Source organism: Neopelma chrysocephalum, unplaced genomic scaffold (genome assembly GCF_003984885.1).
Source record: "Neopelma chrysocephalum unplaced genomic scaffold, ASM398488v2 Primary Assembly neopelma1_25, whole genome shotgun sequence".
Taxonomy (NCBI): domain Eukaryota; kingdom Metazoa; phylum Chordata; class Aves; order Passeriformes; family Pipridae; genus Neopelma; species Neopelma chrysocephalum.
In genome coordinates, this window is record NW_020897694.1 from 17,160,120 (window position 1) to 17,181,726 (window position 21,607).

General features: G+C 39.5%; 1 protein-coding gene across 3 annotated transcripts in view; it reads left to right on the forward strand.

Annotated features, from left to right (window-relative positions):
- The first annotated feature begins 18 nt into the window (after positions 1–18).
- NDFIP2 (Nedd4 family interacting protein 2) overlaps positions 19–21,607 on the forward strand; it is a 48,353-nt gene continuing 26,764 nt past the window's right edge. For all 3 annotated transcript variants that reach the window (XM_027674613.1, XM_027674614.1, XM_027674615.1), the window contains exons 1-2: positions 19–164; positions 20,945–21,101. In XM_027674613.1, coding sequence (XP_027530414.1) covers positions 129–164; positions 20,945–21,101 — 193 coding nt within the window. In that variant the 5' untranslated portion in view covers positions 19–128. The remainder of the gene's footprint in view (positions 165–20,944; positions 21,102–21,607) is intronic.

The following is a 21,607-nucleotide window of genomic DNA, read 5'->3' on the forward strand; positions in this document are numbered from 1 at the left end:
CGGGGGCGGGCACAACGGGGCACGGCCGGGACGGCGGCGGCGCCGGGCGAGTGGCCGGGGGAGGGAAGGAAAGAAGGATCGAGTGACGCGGGGCTGGGTCGGAGGAGCTGCGGCCGCGCCGGACCAGGATGGATCACCACCAGCCCGCCAGCCGCTACCAAGTGGTGAGTGCGGCGTCCCCGGCGAGGCCCCGGTTCTCGCCTCCCGCCGCCCCCTCGGGCCGGCGCGGTGCGGCCGGGGCGCCCTTTCGCCCCGGCCCCGGTTCGCCCTTTTGCCCCGGCCCCGGTTCGCCCTTTTGCCCCGGCCCCGGTTCGCCCTTTTGCCCCGGCCCCGTTTAGCGACTCCCACGCTCGGGGGTCTGGCAGGGACCCCCGGCGTTCCTCCAGCGCCGGACCGGGACCGAGCGCGGCCCCGTCCCGCGGCGGGGTCTGACTGCCGGGCCTTGCTTGGCCGCGGGCGCTGCCCCCGCCCGCCTCCCCCGGCAGCCGGAGGGGGCGGCTGCCCGGCCTGCTCGGCAAATCGCCTTTGCCTGCCCCCTCCTCCCCTCCCGCGGCTCTCCGCAGTGCTCGGTCCCGGCCCGGGGGCGTCGGGGTTTCCCGAGCGCCTCCCCCGCCGGGGAGGGGGTGGTGACTCCCGGGAGAGCGGCCGGAGCAGGACAGCGATGCGCGCTGGGCTGGTGCGGAGCGGCTGGGGAAGGGCAGGGTTAGTCTCTGGTTAGTACGTGCCGGGGAGCGAGGCTCTGAAACCCTGTGGTTTCTAATAGCCCGTAGCTGTCTGGCACAGGGTAGAGTGTAAGGCCTGGATGAAGGTTGGATGGAGGGAGCTGTAAAATGCAGGAGACTGACCTTCAGCTGGGCTGTGTGTGTGTGTGTGTGTGTGTGTGCGCACATATAGGAGCACACTGCCTTAAGAACAGTCTTCAGTGCTTGGCAGTTCACTGAGACCAATTTAAATGCCCATTCTTTCGTTCCTGAATTTCACTCCAGAAGTAATCATTTAGGATATAAAGATTTTTCCTCCTGCCCGAATTGACTGCTCTTCTTGTTTCTTGCAGTCGTTAGTTTAATGTCAATTATACTCAAAATATATAAGCTTTTTTGATTATTGGGTAGAAAAATGACTTAGGTGCAGTCAGTGTCCTCAAAAGCTTCAATTTTATCCTTCAGTTCCTTGTACTTGATGGCTTTGCTGCCGATCTAAAGGTATGGAAGTCTGAAATCTTTGCTGCTGTCTGTAATTCAAATTTCTATTGCAACCTTCTAGCTAAATCCTGATTTATTTATCTTGGGGCGTTCGTGTTTTACAGCTTGAGCAGTGAAAAGAAAGTCCACAAAAGTATATCACATTTACTTCTGTGCATACGTAAATACTCGTATTCAGATTCTTCCTAGGCTAAGATTTAAGAAAAAATACTGGCAAAACCCTTTATTATATTTGGAATATTCATTTGGATAGTCTTACAGCATTGGAAATTTCTCTATGCTTTTGAGCACTTATATACAGAGATTGTTGTGTATCTGATGTGCACACCAAGCACCCGGTGACTTCTCATGAGTGATGTGTGCCTTAAGATTGCCTCTTGGTTGCCAACTGCTTTACGGGTCAGTGCTTTCTAGCACACTTCTTTTCCTGCACCATGCTTCCGTATCTTGAAATCAGTAGGAGTTCTAAGTCATTCCTTCTTCTCTGCAATGGAGAATGAAAATGCTGACAGAGCATTTTCTCAAGAGCCTACTAACACTATCTTCCCTGAGGCCTGCGTATGTTTTAGTAAGTAACCTGGATTTGTTTTAAAAGGCCTTAAAAGCATATGGTATTAAGCGTCAGGCAGATAAAAGTGAAACCTTAATTCAGTTCCTCAGAGGAGTTAAGAAAAACGTGGTAAGGTGGAATGAAGAAATAATATGCCTCTGTAATATTTCTATGGTAGGTTTGTTAGGAACTTCGAGTGATGGTGCTGGTGTCCAACTCTGGGTAAACGTGCTTTGATGTGGCCTTCCAGAAGTTCTTATCTTAACGATTGACTGCATAAGTTGGCCTCCCCAACTTATGTTAAACCGTGTGGTCAATTTGTGGCACTGAATTTTGTTATGGAAATGTTCTCTGAAGCCTTCACAATTACAGCACGTGAAGTTTTGTCAAATTTTTTGTAAATCAGTCTGATGTACTCCAGAGTTTAAAATAAAACCTTCCTACTTACTGTCCCATAGGAAAGAGTATTGTTTTATTTGTTTGGTTATATCTGACTGCTAGAGATTGAGATTTTTGTTATGTTACTTATTTACTGTTATGGGTCAGGGAATGGAAGGAACAAGGCAATTGCAGATATACTTAATTAGCACCTGATTATTCGAGCATGTGATCTTAAGTGTTCTGGTGTATTTGCTTACATAATGGCTGTGATAGGTACTAAGCAATAGATAATTTCAGATTTCGTGGTTGTGTCCTAGTTGTTAAGGACAAAATATAGAAGAAAAAGATGATTTAATGTAACTAATACCACATTTTATGAATGTGTTATGAATTTAGTTTTATGAATATCCAGCTCCCTAGTGCTAAGCTTGTGGAATCTAGCCTGTTCTCCTGTGCTCCCTGAATGTCTTTTTTTTTTCTTTTTCTTCCCATGAAAAATAATAAACACCTTTTTTTTTGGTTCTCTTTGTACCCGTTCTGCCTTTACTTCTAACTGATCTGCTTGGTTCTATTCAGGGCAAATTCTCATCTAAATAGAAAGAATTGTGGATGTATATTATTATGGAAAGAATTATTGACTTAGATTTCTGTGCCTGGCAGTGACAGTAGCACTTCAGAGAAGCTGAAGGCGCTGTCTTTCTCTTTCTATTTGTGGACTCTTCAAGTAACTTAAAGACTTAAAGATTGGCAGCGAATTTAGTGTTGAGCTTTAGCACTAAAAGCTAGTTTTATGACTTCTTATGAAACAGAAAATGTCTGATCATAAAGCTAACCCTCAGTGCTTTTGTTTTTTCTTTTTAAACTGTCGGAAATAGCTCTGAAGCTTCGTTCTTACATCTTGTTTTTCCTTGTGTGTCTGCAATTTATTTACAAAGCAGTGTAAAAATGTTCAAACCAGGCAACTGTTAAAAGCTGGTACTTGGAATTGGAGCAAAGTAAGTGTTGTGAGCCAAGAGCAGGCAGTACGTCAGCATTACGTAACTATTTGCCACGGGCGTGTGTGATTTATATTGCTTTCTGCCCCTCCTTTTTTGTCCTCTCTTCATAGGACAAAAAGAAAACTAATTGACGGGTAAGAATTTGTAATGCTTCCCTGCAGGAATGCGACATTAGAAGTAAATTAGCCAACCTTTGTCTTGCTTTACTTCCTTTTTTTTTTTGTCCTTAGACAGTTGCATGACTGCAATCCTGTTGGTAAACGTTGGTAAACATTTTGCATTCGACATTCCTTGCAGGTATAGTCAGTTCAGCTGTGTCATTTCCTTATTGTTGTATTTTTTCGATTTCTTCTCCTATTCTGCTTTTCGTTGCATAAGGCATCAACTTTAGGAAAATTATAATAAAAATTCTTCGGTGGTCATTCTCCTGATTGTTTTTACCTTCTAGCTCTTTGTCTTCTGACCTTAATTTGTCCATTACTATCTTGTTTGAAATGTCTGCTCCTAGTCCAGTCTGTTTGCCAAAAAAGTGATTGGAATGATGCTTTTTGAATCTGTACTGAAACAAAGAAAAGGAAATGCAGCTGTTTTTTCCAACGCATAAAAACTGGGTGAGCAACCGAGCATTAAAGCTCAAGATTGCCTTTTTTACTGTGAAATGTGGTTTTCCAGATAACTGAGTCATGAGGGAAGACTACACGTGCATACGAGTGATTTAGGCACAGAAGTCATATTGAAGGCTGCAGGACTTATATGCTGTGCTGCTCAAGAATTATAACAAATTCTTTGCTCTCCTCAGTCTTTCTTGATTAAAGTTTTGGGCAACCAATTTGGGGTCAGGTAGTCATGAGTCTTTGACTTAGGCTTTTGTCAGAGCTAGATAGGTGAGTGATAAAATGGGTAGGTAACAAACCAGTTTGGATGGAGTCAAAGGCAGGACTCCACAGGGATGTCAGTTTAGCTGCTGCTGAAGTTGCCATGCTGCTGTAGCACTTGGACCTGGTGGGGTTTGTAGGTGATGTGTGAGGCAAGACTCTGAGATGACAGCCTGCTGTTGTACAGCACTATACAGGGATAAAGAAATTGTGATTTTTTTTTTTAAAGGTGTGTCAATCTTGTATGAATGTAAGTTGTGTGTGCTTTTTAGAAACAGGGTTAAGAGGTGAAAATTTGTACTGTAAACACTTTATAGCAAAACAGAAACTCAAATAAGGCTTTACTTTCTGTATCTGTTAACTCCATTGTTGCTGACACTACTCTCACAAAGTTGTCTGGTTAAAAACTTTTATCAAAGTCAAATTGTCTTTGTAGCTCTCATGAAAGTCAACCTACACAGGAAATGTGAACAAAGAAAAATCTCTTCCTCCTTCCTTTCTTTTCAGAGGGTTTAGCCTATTAGTGATTGGCAAATAAACTCACAAATCTAGTTTATTCTGTGCCTTTTATATAAGACCACTAGCTTATATCTAGCATATTTTCTACAGTATTTATTGTCTTAGGAAAACTCTTACGTCATTGGTGTTACTGAACAGATCAAGCTAGCTTACGTTAGGGAAATTCTGATGCTTTACACAGATATGAGATGATGTTGTAACTAGTAGATAAAATACTACATCTAGAGGACTAAGTTTATAGGACTGAAAAATACTGAGTAAAGATACATTAACTGATAAACGTTACTGTAGCCTGCTTGTGACAGTTGCACTGATATTTTTAGTGAGCCTTGGTCATTGAAGATACAATTTTTTGTGGCACTGACTATTTGCATATGAAACACCTAGCATATACTTTTAATAGTTTAGAAAAGCAACTGAGGTTCTCCTGTAATGAAGTAAATGACGCTTTCAGACAATGGTTTGCCCACGCTGCTTAGTTGCTTTTTTGGAATGTAAGAATAGACATTTTAAATTCTGAATTTATTTTTGTGACACTTTTATCTGTGACAAATTTGTCTATTAAACAGTAGTTTTATTCTTGAAGGAATACCTTTAATATTTTCATAAACATTTTAATGTGGTTTTTTAATGAAGAATCCTGCTACAGATGAAGAAGAAAAATTATAAATGTTGAGATATGTTTGCAAATATAGTAGTGATGCAGTTAATACTTAATGGAATAGATTTTAAATTTTTTTCACTTTTTAGTTAAGTTTTTAATACATTTTATACAAACAAGGAAATAAACCTCAAATCTCTGTGTACTGGACAGATACAATCCTTTCTCTCTATTCCTGTTTGTTAATTTAAAGCAGGGTGGTTTAACTTTGTGCATTGCCATCACTGATTTTTGAATTTCTTTTGGAGGGCCACACATGAAACATCCAGCTCTGCAGCTGATTCATAGGAATAAACACTGGCTTACTGGTACATCAGGAATATCAGCAGTTACAGTAGCTTTCTGTTTTTTTATGTGGGCAGAGGTTGTGGGATGTGGGCAGTTTCCTTTTTTTTGGTGCGAGCACACAAGGACATAAGCTATGTTGCACACAAATTGGTTTAATTATAGAGGACACCATTTTTACCATACTGAACAACAACAGAAAAAAAAAGAGTACATAGAACCAGCAAAGCATGCCTGGGTTACTCCATTTGGGTTTTTCTGCAGAGGTACTGGTAGGCCAAAATCTAAGGCTGGATCTGTGCAAGGGTAGTGCAGAAGGAAAGGTTAGGAACAGGAGTGGCCTTTGTGGTGGCAGCAAGCTGTTGGTGTGGCTAAACCTATCTTGTGAAACTGGGATTTTGAGGTTCTTGAAAGATGCAGGTACCTGATCTGTGCAGTTACATGAATTCAGGTAATGTAAAAGGGCAGTTTAAGGCTGTGGCCTGCATGCCATATCTTATAAGTCTTCAGTCCTATTAGGAAAGTTCAGTAACATGAATAAAATGGCTTCAAATAGCAGGGTTCTTAGCAGAAGAACCTCTCAGCTGTGTTGTGGCCAAGCTAGATGTTCTTTTCACGCTGGTTTAAAAAGGAGAAACTGTAAGTCCGCTCTCAAGTTGTTCGTATGTGAAAAATGTGGTAGGAACGGCATCAGGATAATCCCAGAAATCAAGCACTACACTAATATGAAATGTTAGTAGCAGTCTTCTAGATGGGGAAAATGAGTTACTTTTGAGAAATAGTTTCAAAATAAAACTAGAATTAGCTTTCTGCCCCATGACAGTGTTGACAAAACAAGAAAGATGTGGCAACCGGTAATGTCATTGGACCTGACTTACCTGACCGGTAATGTCATTGCACTGTCATTGCACCAGTGCTCAATTTATGGTTATAGATTTGAGTACTGTGTTAAGTTTTGTAGCCTCGAACCTCCTCCTAAATTTCAAGTGCATCAGCTACTTTGGAAAGGGGAATGACCAAATCGGTGTATACCAGTACACTCAATTCAGGCAAGCTATTTTCAAACAAAGAAGAAAAGTAATCCTGAGATTATGAGTAAAAAAAGAATGAAAAAAATTGGTTAGGTTGGAGAGGCACTGCCAGCTTTTCCTACTGAAACTGAACTCCTGCACAGCCAAGACTATGGGTTTGAGCTGCTTCGGGCAGCTCAACTCCCACTTCCTGGGCAAGTACTGTTGCAACTAGGTGATTTTAGTAAAACGGGCACCCCCTTCATCAGCTGTGTTTTTAATGAAAATGTCTGACTTTTTCTGTTTGTGTTAAAGTCATGTCAAGCTTGCACAGCCTGCACTCAGAGCACATGTCAAGGTCTGAAATTTACAGTGGAAGTGGAAAATATATTTCCATTTTAACATTTAGCTGTTTATTCCACCTAAGCATCATTTCCATTGTTATAGGCTAAGATAAGCTTAAAACTGAGATAGTCTAACTTACTCCTCAGTAACTCTATAGTGAAAACATTAGATATTGAGTCATCTCCCCCAGCCTCAGCCCTGGCTGTGCCTCCAGCTGTGTTTGGAATGGAGAGAACAATTTAGAAAAAAGTCCTCCAAACTTTGAGTGGTGTAGACAAAATAAAATCTGGTCAATAAGCTGTATATGACTTTTTTTTGCTTGTAAACCTATTGTTTTTAGAGTTACTAGGTGCTTGGCAGAAATTTGTTATATTCCTTCTTGTAAAACATGGATTTTTGGTAAAAAAAAAAAGAAGAAAAAATTTGGTCTCCCCACTATTGTGTGGTAACTTAACATATTCACAAACATAGTTTGTCCATTTTAGCTTTGAACAGTATTTTACCTTTTGACAGTAATCCTCTTAGTGTTCACTGATTGTTGATGTAGGAGAGGTCAGAAACATGTCCTTGGTAGATGTATATGTAGCTAGAGCTATTGAATGTGCTTTTGCTTTTCCTGGATTAATCTGAAAAGGTTATGTAGAACAGTCTTGAGACAAGATTATTATTATTGACAACTGCTACTGTAAGCATGGTCTTATCTCCTTATTGCAGGAAATAAGGGTTCTTTAAAGGGGCACAAGCTCGTGGTTAAACATTGCTTTTGTGATGGTTAGTGTAATTAACACTTGTCATCTTTGAGGAATGGGTGGTGCCTTTGGTAAAGCATGAAACAATTGGGATAAATGTCTTGGGTGATACTGAGGCCAGTTGTCTATTTTCATCATGGTACTTTGAATTGATTGTCATATTCTGAAATTTAATAGAAAAAGTCATTAAGATATTTTTGAAGCATTAAGGCTCTTAAGTGAAATCTCCAGAGTTGTGGTTACAAAATTGGCTTGCATCAAATGCATTAAATAAATGGTTAGGAAAAAGATTTGTTCTTTACTCTTTAAAACCTATTCCAAACTCTGTGTGCATAATTTGAACAACTGAGCTGGCCACGCTGCAGTGCTGGGCCACAACTGATGTTGAGCAGTGTGGTATATGTTCCTTTCTTGTGTGCCTCAATCTCTACCACTTTTTTTTCCCCTCCTTAAAATACTTCCTATGATTTAGTGATAGCACTGATTTGGTCATGTCCTGCTGTCTTCCAGAGAGGTGAACTTCCTGGACTGCTGCTTTTTTATTTTGTAATTCTGGTTTTGTTTAGCTGCCTTATAATCAAACAATCTGCTGGAAAGTGTCTGTTTTCAAATGTGTGCATCATCTGTCTGGCAATTGAGAGATCCAGAGAATGTTCTTTTTGGCCACATATTTTGTAGGATTGCTTTAAAATGCTGAGTCTGCACTCTTTAATAACAGGGTTGAAAAAACTTCATACTACCTGATTAGATATAAACATGCTTTCTTTAAAGAAAGGACCTTTAATGTTTATTGGTGTTTGTGAGTTGTGTTTGTCATAGCTATTTAACTTTATTAAAACTGTGAGTCCCACAATGGATGAAAGGGAAAGAAGATTGCAAATCAAAAAAAGAATCTTTTCAGAAGAGTCTGTTCTTGCAATGCACAATAAGTGTGTTTAGCTGATGTTGTGTACGTGTGGTTTTTTTAAGCTGTTGAAATTTGTGTCTGTATTATTTCAGTAAATCAAGGACCTCAGGTACTCCATTTCCAGTTACTAAGAAAATGAGTTATGCTGAAAAAGTCAAGTACGATTGACTTACTAATAAGAATAAAGCTTGCTCTTATTGATTAATAATATCCTCTGATTTATATTTTATTTAATTATTGATTTCATTTTGGGCTACTGTGTACTGTTGATTAGGAAATTGTTCTGCTTGACTGGCTTTATTTAAGTACACATGAGATAAATCCCTGGGTTATGGATAAACTTGAGAGTTTTGAAATTTTCATAGATTTTCTGAAGAACTTTCAGGGGCACTTATGCATGGTACAGGAGACAAACTTGAGTCCTTTTTTTCTACTTCTCTCAAATCAGGGCCTTAAGGTGAAACTGTGTGCTGCTTCTGCAGTTCAGTTTCCGTGATACTTCTTCAGGAAGAAACCACTCTTTATCTTTGTTACTCCCTTGTACATTTATAATTTTTAGCATCGTCCTGCATTGTCTTTGTACTTGAGCTTTCCCACTCTACCTTAAGTGAAGTATGCATAATATATTTAGAATAATATTCAACTTTTTCAATCAACATTGAATTTTGCAGCTGAAATGAATGTAGGCTAAAATGGAAGCTGGAACTAACTGTTGAATACTGAGTTGGCTCTTGGTGACAGCCCTGTCCCATTTCTTAATTATATAGGCCTTCCTGTTCCCTCTACTTTTACAGTTTATATGTTGTGTATGTTCTGTGTGACTTTAGAGTGACTGGGATCTACTTTCTGTACTGGTTTCATAAAGCTTCTGTTAAGTAAAGACATGTCCTTTTGACTTGCAGTTCTGTCACTGGTGGCTTGCTGAAGCTGTTGGTTAGTGGCAGCTGCCAACAAATCCTGATGAAATATTGTTCATCATCAGGGAAGATAGTGAGAATGAACAGGAAGCATTGTATGAAACATGGGACCTGCCCACATGTTGAGTACTGTATGCAGTTTTGGCCTCTCATAAGAGGGACCTAGAGGAGCTACAGAAGGTAAAGGGAAGCAGACTTCTTAAAAGGGGTGTCTGAAATGGGTGGTGGGAGTTGGAAGCGATCAATGCTTATAGAGTCACCAAGGCATTGGATAGAGCAGTTGTGGAACTTTTATTCACCAAAGTGTGCAATTTTAAAACTGGGGAGCGCTCGCTGAGGTTTGATTTAGAAATTACGCAAGGAGAAGTGAACATATGCAGTTTGTTAATACATAAGATTTTAGAGGCAGATAATACTATCAGATTCAGGAAAACAAATTCACATATGTCAAATCTATACCGGATGCAAATGGCATTGGCAGAGATGCACACTTTTCCAGCTATAATATAACTGCTGTGAATGGTGGGGAGTCTGAAGAAAATGGGTGGCAAATAAGTGACTAAGGCTCACGTGCTGTTCGTCTATTTCTTGAAGATTGTGTTGGAGACAAAACACTTCCTTAGGCTGACTGCTGGTCTTAGTAATATGCTTCTGTTTTTTAGTGGGTTTCTTACTTCTATCTAGAAAGCATTCAAGGAGGAGAGCCTCATTTTATACTTTGTCAAACAATGACTTGAGAACAGCTTGAGGACCTGGTTTCAATTCTATAAACAAACAGAAGGCTACATGATAGGTGGTAATGTCTTTAATAACTTCTAGAGTAGATCAGAGTTGCAATACCTCATTGTGTACAAGCTTTAGTGTAAGCTTTTAACAACTTCTTTCTAGAATTTTTTTTATACTTATAAGTGAAGATTTGAAAATGTTAGGCCCAACCATAGTCTTTATTAGTATTTAGCAACACTAGTGTTTTGTTGACAAATTTCACTATCCATTCCTATAACTGTGCAATAGGAAAAACTCTAGGAAACGATGCCCAGTTAATAATTTTACAATCAATATGAAGCATCATGGCTAGGCTTCGCGAACAAAGATTTGGGAAGGGGTCTACCCACGTTTCTTGCAAGCATGTTGGTGGCTAAAAAGGCCAATACGAGATAGGCATGTCTGGTTGCAAAAGGCACAGCAGAAAGACTCCTTAGGTGGTATATTCTGCAAGGCACGATTCTTTCTGCGTTGTCTTTTCTCCTCAAGGGTGATCCTGTGTACTTTCTTAAAAGCGTCAGCAGTGTTAAAGATAGCGTGTCTCCAGACCTCCCGATTGGAAGCCAGAGTAGACCAGTTATGATGATCAGTATGGCCAAGGCTGAGATGTTGTTTCAGGGAGTCCTTGTATCTTCTCTTTGGGGCTCCTGTCTTGTGGCAGCCGGTGGCAAGTTCACCATAGAGCATGATCTTAGGGAGGCGGTGGTCCTTCATCCTGGAGACGTGCCCTGCCCAACGCAGCTGTGTTCTCAGTAACATGGCCTCAATATTTGTGACTGCTGCTTGTTCAAGAACAGATGTATTGGTCACATAATCTGACCAGTGGATGTTTAGGATTGTGTGGAGACAGCGTTGATGGAAGCGTTCTAGGAGACGCAGGTGGTGGCGGTAGATGACCCATGATTCAGATCCGTATAAGAGAGTAGACAGCACTATGGCTCTGTAAACACTGATCTTTGTACTTTTCTTCAGGTGTTTATTTTGCCAAATTCTTTTATGAAGCTTTCCGAAGGCACTATATGCCTTCGCTAACCTGTTGTCTATCTCCCCGTCAATCTTACCATCCAAGGAGATGAGGCTACCTAGGTAATTAAACTGCTGAACTGATTTGAGTTCTGATTGGCCAATGGTGATATGGGGATGATGGGGGACTTCCGGAGGTGCTGGTTGATGGAGAACTTCAGTCTTCTTTAAGCTGACTTCCAGCCCAAAGAACTCAGCAGCCTCAGCAAAGCAGGATGTTAAACGCTGCAGAGCTGCTTCTGTGTGGGCAACAAGGGCGGCGTCATCAGCATAAAGCAGCTCCCGGACAAGATGGTTTAAGGTCTTGGTGTGGGCCTTCAGTCGCTTTAGGTTGAAAAGGCTTCCATCAGTACGATATCAAATGTAGATACCGTCCTGATCATCGAGGTCTGCCGTGGCCCTTTGGAGCATCATGCTGAAAAAGACTGTGAATAGGGTTGGTGCGAGAACGCAGCCTTGTTTCACACCATTGGTTATTAGAAAGGGCTCAGAAAGTACATCACCATATCTGACTTGGCCGTGCTGATCCTCATGGAGTGAGATGATCATTTTAAGGAACTTGGGGGGACATCCTAAACATTCCAAAATCTGCCATAGACCTTTTCTGCTCACAGTGTCGAAAGCCTTGGTGAGGTCGACAAAGGTTACATAAAGACCTTTGTTCTGTTCCCTACACTTCTCTTGCAGTTGTCTGAGAACAAACACCATGTCTGTGGTGCTCCTGTTGGCTCTGAAACCACACTGACTTTCAGGTAGAATTCCTTCTGCTATAGCGGGTATTAGTCTGTTTAGGAGTATTCTTGCCAGGATTTTGCCAGCAATGGAGAGCAGAGTAATGCCACGGTAACTGGAGCAGTCTGATTTTGTACCTATCTTCTTATACAAGGTGATGATGACTGCATCACAAAGGTCTGATGGTAGTTCGCCTAGTTCCCAACAGCGCACCACAAACTCATGAAATTTAGCATGGAGTGCAAGGCCCCCATGTTTCCAGACTTCGGGTGGAATTCCATCAACCCCAGCTGCCTTGCCGATTTTCACCTGCTGTATGGCCTTGAGGGTTTCTCCTAAAGTGGGGGCAGTATCCAATTCGTACGTCACCGGTTGTTGTGTGATGGACTGAATTGCTGAGTCTTGGATTACACGGGTGGTACTGAAAAGAGTCTGAAAGTGTTCAGACCATCGATTCTGAATGGAGGTTTTATCTGTTAGAAGCGTTTGACCATCAGCGCTGAGTAGAGGACTTTGTACCTGGTATGTAGGCCCGTATGCTGTTTTCAGGGCCTCATAGAATCCTTTGTGATCACCCTTATCTGCACATAATTGAGTTTTTTCAGCTAGATCGATCCACCACTTGTTCTGGATGTCACGGAGTTTCTGTTGGAGCTTGCTGCATGCAAGATGAAAGGCTATTTTTATTGCGTGACAGAAGCATATACCTGTTTGGATCATACAAAAATTCCAGTACTCAGAAGTATTGCTGAATAATTCTTCAGTAGAAAAGAAACCTAAAAAAAAAAAAAGGGGAGAAAAGTGGATATATTTAAAGAATAAGACCATACTTCTAGTAGCCTTAGTCTTACAATATTTACTTTTCTAAAAGAGTTCTCATATTCACTTTACTAAGAGCTCTATTTTTACCAATAATATGGGGGATTGGAAGGAATACCTCTTAATAGAAGCCATAGGGAATAAATGCAAATATGCATGCTGTGCTGCTAAATGTGTAATTAATTGTTTCAGTCTGGATCGTAATTCACAAAAAATGAACAAGTAAAATGCTATATAAAATGTAGCCATTGGGATGGAGAGACAGAGACACATCTATCGACACACGTAATAATGTTTTTATTTATTCCTTCACAAAGTGCTGATAATCATTGTTCTTTGTTTTGTTTTTAATTAGACTTATAAGCTTCTTTTAAAAACCCTTGGGAAATCCAGTAGACTAAAGATTCCTTGTTAAAGAGATCTGAGTAAAATAATTTAACACACTTGTGCATGTAAAACACTTTCACTTGCTACAGAATACTTTATTTTTATACAAGGAGATTCATTCTGGTAGAAAAGCCATTCTCTTGCAACTTATCTTTCACCAACATTTAGTATAAATCTCTCTGGATTCTTTTCAGTCAGAGTTTGCCTCCAGAGGTTGTGGGTTTCCATGGTACCTAATCCTTATTTAGCAGACACACTTGGTATTTCTGCACAGCTGTGGAAGGGCATCAATGGATTTCTGTTCTTTCCTGGTTCTAGTGCAGATTTTACACCTATGACCTTCTGACATATTAACTCCTGTTGAAAACTGTCTGCAGAGATGCCTCTGAAAAAAAACCCAAACAATAAACAACCCAAACCAATCCACTCCATTATCATGAAAAGACATTGCTAGATCCGGGTGTGTGATAGTTGATGCTTGCCAAGCCAGGGGAATTTGAGGAAAAAAATACGGTCTGCATCTGTTCTGTGCAGTCAAAGATTCTAATAAAGTTTGGTCATTTAGTTTTAAATACATAAAAGCAAAAAGTAACCAAGTTGTACTGGAATATACTGAAGTGCCTTATGAGCTTAATTGCTTAGTACTTCAGTATTTGTTAGTCTGAGGGCTCGCTAGTCTTTAGAGGTTGCTGTTTGTCTGGAGTGTTGTGGCTGTGGCCAGGTCTATATTTCAGCGGAGTGTACATTTGGTACTGAACTGCAAATAGTTGCCTTCCTACAAGCTGGTCTACACAGCTTTGTGGTAGGTTGGTGTTAAAACAGGCATTTAAAAGGGCATGATGTAAATTGCCTTATTGGTAAAGGATAAAAAACTGATAGTGAAGAGAAGGCTAGTAAGTTAGAATACAAGGTGGTTTGTTGGGCTTATTTTCTCAAGAATTCTTGTGTTCTAGAAAATTGTAAATATTTCTTTCAAAGGCTGGTGTGGATATGTTATTTTTTTCCAAATAAACAGGAAAATGAAACTATTTTTTTTGCAGCAGGATTTATCTCTTCTGCTCTTCAGATTATTTGCTAAGTGTAATTACAGGTTATTGGTTTTAGTTTTGATTTTTTCAGTGGCTACTGAAATTCAGTGGCTACCTGAATTAGAGCTGATTGATCTTAACACTTGCCCTCAGCAAGCTTGCTAGTGACACCAAGCTGTACAGTGCAGTTGACAAGCTGGAGGGAAGGGATACCATCCAGAAGGACCTTGACAGACTTGAGAGGTGATTGTGTGCAAACATGAATTTCAACAAGACCAGTTGTGTAAGGTCCTGTACCTGGGCTGGGGCAATGTTGAGCACAAACACAGTCTGGGCAGAGAATGGATCGAGAGCAGCCCTGATGAGAAGGACTTGGGATTCTTGGTGGAAGAGAGTCTGGACATGATCCGGCAATGTGCACTTGCAGCCTGGAAAGCCAGTCATGTCCTGGACTGCACCAAAAGCAGAGTGGCCACCAGGGCAAGGAGGTGATTTCTGCCCCTCTTCTCTGCTCTGGTGACATCCCACCTGGAGCACTGCATCCAGCTCTGGGGTCCCCAGCACAGGAAGGACACTGACCTGTTCAAGTGACTCCAGAGGAAAGCCACCAAGATGATTAGAGGGATGAAGTACCTCTCCTATGATGAAAAGCTGGACAGTTTGGGTTTTTCAGCCTGGAGAAGAGAAAGCTCTGGGGACACCTTAGAGGAGCCTTTCAGTGCCTAAAGGAGCTCTACAAGAATGCCGGAGAGGGATGTTTTACAAGGATGTGTAGTGATAGAACAAGGGGGAATGACTTTAAACTGAAGGAGGGTAGGTTTTGTTTGGATATTAGGAAGAAATTCTTCTCTGTAATGTGTGCGAGGCACTGGAACAGGTTGCCCAGAGAAGTTGTGGATGCCCCATACCTAGGAGCGTTTAAGGCCAGGCTGGATGGGGCTTGGAGCAACCTGAAGCAACCCCCTCATGGCAGGGGGCTTGGAACTAGATGATCTTTAAGCTCCTTTCCAACCCAAACCATTCTATGGTTCTGTGGATGGTGTTTAGGGTTTGATGGTATAAGTTTTACGTTTTTTCTAAAAATCAAGTTTTTTTATAACAGGTTCAGAATTAAAATTTATTTCAGAATCTTTTTTTATTTTGTCTTGAAAATCCCAAGATTAAGATTTTGCTATTTACGGATAAATAAATCTATTTTTAGACTAGTAAAGCTGAAAAATGCAATATGTGGTTACAAAACAAACATTTAATTTCCAGCCTGTATTTGTTTCAGTGAAATTATTTTTATGTAGCAAGAGATCTGTGCTTTCATGCCTCGTTTGTAGAGAGCAGTTTAGTTAAACTTACAAATCACTACCAGTAGGGAGGTGTAAAAGGACTTAGAATTTTTCAATAAACGAAAGCATCAGGTGTATCACAGAGAGGTGAAAAGGTCCTTGTAAGCTTAATGAAGAAAATAGCGTGGTTTTTTTTAACCTGCTGTTGGTTACACCTCTCGTATTTAAAACGGTATGATTTCTGTGGAAAAAATACCTGTGTATGGAAGATGTCAGGAATCTAATGCAGAAACATCAGACTTCTTTTTGTGCACTGCACTGGCAGTTTTGAGTCTACCATGCCTTTCCCTCCAACACTAGAAGCTGCAATAAGTGGATATTTTTGGTTGGTCTTTTGTTATTATTTGAAAAGTTGATAGTAGAAAACTCAAGTGACTTTTGCAAAGTGAAGATGATGAACCTCTGTTGCCAAGAGTGTTGCTTTTTGTGAAGGAACTGTATCAATGGACTGTTTTGCATGGAAAGGTTGAACTTGTATGATGTACTTGGTTGTCTCCACAGCATTACTTAAAGCAGAGTATTAAGTTCAGCATTATGGAATTTCTGTGCATTATATTAGTTTTAATGCAGTTTGGAAGAACCCATGAACTGGTCAGCCTGAGGTCAAAACTAGAAGAGTCAAAGCTTCTTCAGAAATGTAATATCATTTGAAAGGTAGAAGGATTTGTTAAAAGTGCTGTGTAATTTATGATTGCTAATGGGAGTTCTGTGTAGCTCTATGGTGCCCCAGACAGAACTGTCACTGCTAAAATTTACACAAAAGTTTAACTAAAAGTCACATTTTGACAAGATTAACTAGTAATAAGGGTGTTAAAGGAAGCAGGAAAAGAAAGCTGGCTAGTTGTTTGGGGTTTTGTGGGTTTTTTTGTTTGGTTTTTTTTTTAACCTATGCTATGCTAAAGAAATTATATGAAGAGCATGAAAAAAGCATATGTTTATGACAAAGGCATTTTAAAAATGTGTATCATGCTGTTAATTATGTTGCAATAATTTTATAATATACTGGTTTCCCTAAGTCATATTTTATGAAAGGATTAAAGAGCAGCTTTTGAAATGTGCATAAAATAAGGTAACAGAAGTTGTGAGTGGGGGGTGTGTGTGTTACACGATGACTAGATTAGTGTGCTACTTCAATATGCTTATCAAAAAGCATTGTTCTACTTCGGTGTATGTATGGTAGACATAAGACATTATATCCTATGATTTTTTTAAAATGGCATAATTTAATAACTTGCCTGTACTGCCACTCTTGTACAGTTCATCAGAAATGAAGCAAACTTTGTTTTTCTAGGGAAGCAAAGTTTTGTGGGTGAAACAAAGTTACTATCTGCAGGTAAAGGAAAAGTGTTAAGTAGAGAATGAGATCTTCCAGTTTAAGTTTTTATTTTGATAAGCCTTAATGGTTAAAGTATATGCATATAAAGTAAAAGCTTCTGTACTAAGCACTTTCACATGGGTCATGTCTCTTTGTAGGCCGTCAGCTGATTTCAGATGGTGCATCTGATTCCTTTGGAAATAATTACACAAACAAAATAACAGGCTTAAGGAAACCAATTAGAAGGAAGTATTAGAATGAATAATTGTGTAAATTGTAGAAGAATAATTTCTTCTTTAAAGAAATTATTACTGGTAAAGTAGTTAGAAAAGAAAGGTATCTGAATTTTATGCAGTATTTTGGTGCTGAAAGGTCTGGCATTGATTTTAACTTCTGAAATGAAGTAGCGAATCACTGTTTTGTAGACTTTTTGCTGGGAAGAAAACCAAAGATTGTGTATGGTAAAAAAATCATATGAAGGTAATTATTATGTTACTGTACCCCCTTTAGTAGTTACCATAAGATTGAGTCATTGATGACAGAATAGCCATTGCTCCTCAATTGAACTTTGAATTTTACATGTCCTAATACAGGACATCTTGAGAATATGAGCCTGTAATGTTCTGTAGGTTGAGGGCTGCAAAAGCAGGGATTGAAATACTGGCACAAACAGTTTAAGAGTAATATGTCTAATAACGAAGTACTTACTTTTGTTTAAATAATTAGGCTCCATGTAGTCAGCTGGATACTGTAAGTACAGATGAAGATGTGAAGGAAAAAAAATTTCTGTGTGACCTGCTTTTAAAATGGGAGGGTGGGGATCAGGGGAAGGTACTAATTTACGCTTGTCTGTGGTTTAGTAGGTCTTGGCAATTGTTTTGACCATAATCTTGACAAAAGCAGTTGTGTTGCTTTGAACCAGATAATGGTTCAGTTGGGGCTTGGGAGGGACTGGGATGACGAACTGTGAGTTCTCCTTAGTCCTTTAAAAAATAGGCAAAATATTCTTACTATTGGAAAAATAGAATCTTGGATACTGTTTGTATACTTTTAATGTTAAATGCTGCTTCAGGTGACATTTAATACATAGCATAAGTAATGCCTTGAAACAGATGTTTTCTGTTCCATTCTGGGTGGTTTTATCTTGGTTTCTATGGCAATGAAACCTATGTGGAGTGTCAGGCCTCTTCTTCCCCTGTCTCCAAAAATAACTTCTAAATTTATCAGCCAGTATAAGCCAAAATTAAATGTAAATGGGAAACTCAAAGGTAGACAGATTCCTACTGGTTTCAAGCAAGCTGGTGACTCCACAGAGGAGAATCAGTGCCCTGTGAAAACGAGGCAGAGTTGCTACAAGACAAAATGATATAAACCACTGCTATCTACCCTGCTGGCCTGGGCAAAATTTCCAGTTTACTGGGGCAAGTTCTGCTGCAGTTGTGGGGTTTTATTACAGAATCACTGAATATGCTGAGTTGGAAGGGACCCACAAGGATCATTGAGTCCAACCCTTAGCTCTGCACAGGACCATCCCCTGGAGTCGCACCATGTGCCTGAGAGTATCATCCAAACACTTCTTGAACTCTGTCATTGTTTTGCTTTCTTACCTCAGCGAATTAGTCCCCTGAGAAGAGCTGAAATTACTGCCTTGAGGAGAAACTAGGAGACAGGACACAATGAGAACTAACAAAAGCTGATTTCTGTTCACGGAACAACTTGTGTTTATTATTGTAGCTGTGAACACTCAAGCGACTTAATCCAATCTTGTGATTTTTTTTTTTTTTCAGTAAAGGAGTCAGGATTTTTTGTTGAATTACTGCATTACGATAACCTTGATGCCTTTCAGAATTTCTGAGAGGCCTGTATAATAGAAGAGAGGATAAATACATGTTTTCTGAATATGAGTCCTGCAAAATAAAGACTTTTTGAATGCACTGGAGGCCATAATGGGACTCTTTTGTATGGAGCCCTTAGGATGGATTTTTTCCATTTCCTAACTGCAGTTGCTATAACAAGTGAATGACTTGTTAACTTTGTCTTTGAAAACAAGTCTCATGTGCATATTCTTGTCCGATCCTCATGTTAACTTCATCAGTTACTAAATTACTTCGCTGTTACTATATTAGAGATAATATGGAGAAAAGTAATTTTCAAGAAAGCACGCAGAAGACACAAAATTACAGTTCTTGTAATGGCAAAGTGTTTGTTTTTTTTTTTTTAAGCAGTAATATGCATTTTGACCAATGAGATGCTAGAGGATCTTTATGTCTCCAGAATAGTGACAGTACATACTGTGGCTTGGTAGGGAGAAAAAGTTGCAGGGATTGAAGTGGAAGGTGACTGGAGGGGAAGAATGGAGGTAACAGACAGATATGAATTAACTTGGCTCTGCTGCTTCTCCTGCCTGTTGACCAGGTTGTTGTCGGGGGGTAGTCAGAACTACACACAGATCCCGTATGAGTGTCATGAATTTAGAATCATTACATTTGTAGTTCTCAGATTGTTCTTCTGACCCGTTTGACCTTTTTTAGGGTCGAGTGGTTTGTATTCTCACTTGTTTTCTCTATCACTAAATATATTGTAGTTATTTTGAAGTGCTTTTGTTTTCTTTGACTTTAACTACTCTAAATGGCTATTCATGTTTCTCAGATTACTGCTACTTCTGGATCACTGATTAACCGTTAAATGACCAGATTGCTCAGTACCCAGAAACCCTCAAAACCTCCTGTCAGTTCCATTGAAGATGACCTCTGAACATTAGGAAACTTTTTTCTTTTTTTTTTTTTTCTCCGTATTTTTAGTAAAGGGAGGGTAATTGAGCACTGGAACAAGCTTTCCCAAGAGCTTGTGGAGGTACTCAAAAGTCATCTGAATGTGGTCCTGCACAACCAACTGTAGGTGTCTCTCGTTGAGGTGGGGGGGGGACGTGAGAGGCCTCATTGAGCTACATGGCCTCAGTGGTCCCTTTCAGCTTCAACCATTCTGTGAACGTTGATATAATCTACATGTTGAAAGAATTTTGATGTGAATATTACACTACTTAACAAGAAATTTAGCATTCTTTCTTCTCAGAATGTGCTTTTTCCAATAATCTGATGGCACTTTGCCTAATAGGAAATTAATGTAGTTATAGTCTTAATATTTTTGTTATTGAAATAGTATTTTTCTGTAGGGTATTCATAGAAACCACCAATTTGAAGCTACAGAATTCTGCTTTTAGATTTGTTCAACTTATTTTCTGGTCTGGGTTTTACATGTGGCCCTTCAGTTGTTGACTGCTATGTATCTTATCTTGTAGTTTGCACTATCGGGAACTAGCACTTTTTTGTTTAATTCTAGTACTCTTTCTTCTTAAAAGTTTGATTCATATTCTAAGCACTATCAAGTTAGCTAAAACAATCAAAAAGACCTTCTCTAAGAAAAGATATTAGTTGCTGGATCTGAATTCCACAGTTTTAATCAACATTCATGCTTATCCAAATTTTTATTTCTGTATATTATTAACTGGGCATGTCCTTGTGAAACTGCATCTTAATAAAACAAACAAACCAACCAGCAGTTTTAAATTTTATAGGGAAAAGATTGTTTCCAGGGTGTAAAGAAAAGCAGAATGTTTTGAAAAATCTTAGAATTTGCGTGGAGGAGCTCTTTGACAAGTTGTAAGAGGATGAAAATCCCAGTTACAGAAGTAGAAATATCTTAAATTTTTATTTCTTCTAGATCAATACAATAAATGATAATATTTCTCACCTGTTTTGTTTTAAAATGGGTTAAGACATTTTATGAACGTATTTAGGAACAAAAATATAATGGTGTTAAAATATTCATATAATAGTATTTTCCATTATAGTAAACATTGGAAAAACTCCAGATTTTTAAGACTCTCTGAACATCTCTGATGAGAAGAAATACGTTTCTGGGGGAAAAAAAAGCAAAGCAGTTAAGACTATCTTTAGCTGTTTGCTTAAAAGAATTTAGCTGGACTACTTGAAGTAGCCACATGCTGGTTTGTAAATATTTTTTATTTTGTTGATGAGAGTAATCTTCTCTCTTTGAACATGGTTCTGCAAGTATTAGGTTGTCGGGAAAGTATTCCCTAAATGCCTGTGAAATTCTGAAATTTTTGTTTTTCTTCTAAGCTTCACAATGAGGATGACCCGCCAGAATCTTCAGCAGCTGAGCAGCCCTCGACATCTACAGAGACTACACAGACTCCCCAGACAGCAGCCTTATCTGAAGCAGATACTTCCCCTCCACCTTACTGTAGCATAGCTGTGGAAGCAGCTGCAGCTTCAGGTATTTTTCTTACATAACAGCTTGTCAGGGAGGGGCGTGTATGAATCAGCACTTGGTTCAAAGTGGTACGATACTGTGGTTATGTTTTTTTTCCTAAGCACACAATCGCAGTAAAAAGATATCCTTTCCTGTACGGCCCATTGGTTTATTCAGAAGAAGCACACTTCTAAATTACACTGATTGTTCTAAATTGCTAGACTAATTAATTAATTAGAATAGGTTTTATTTAAGTCTGCTGTAGTTTTGTTCCACATTTAATCTACATCTTTGAGTAGTGCTCCATTATTAGACCTCATTAGCACTTTTCATTGCCTCTTTATAAACAAAACCGTCAAACTTCTGAAGTATGTAACATTGTTCTGTGAAAATATTGCCATGAAAAGGTTAATTTTTCTTTAAAGGCTCTTGATAAAACTTCTCATGAAAAATGAGTAACAGGAGTCTCTTTATCCATTTGTTCACTGCTCCCTTTTTCAGTGAGATTGTGACTTTTCTTTGGGATATGG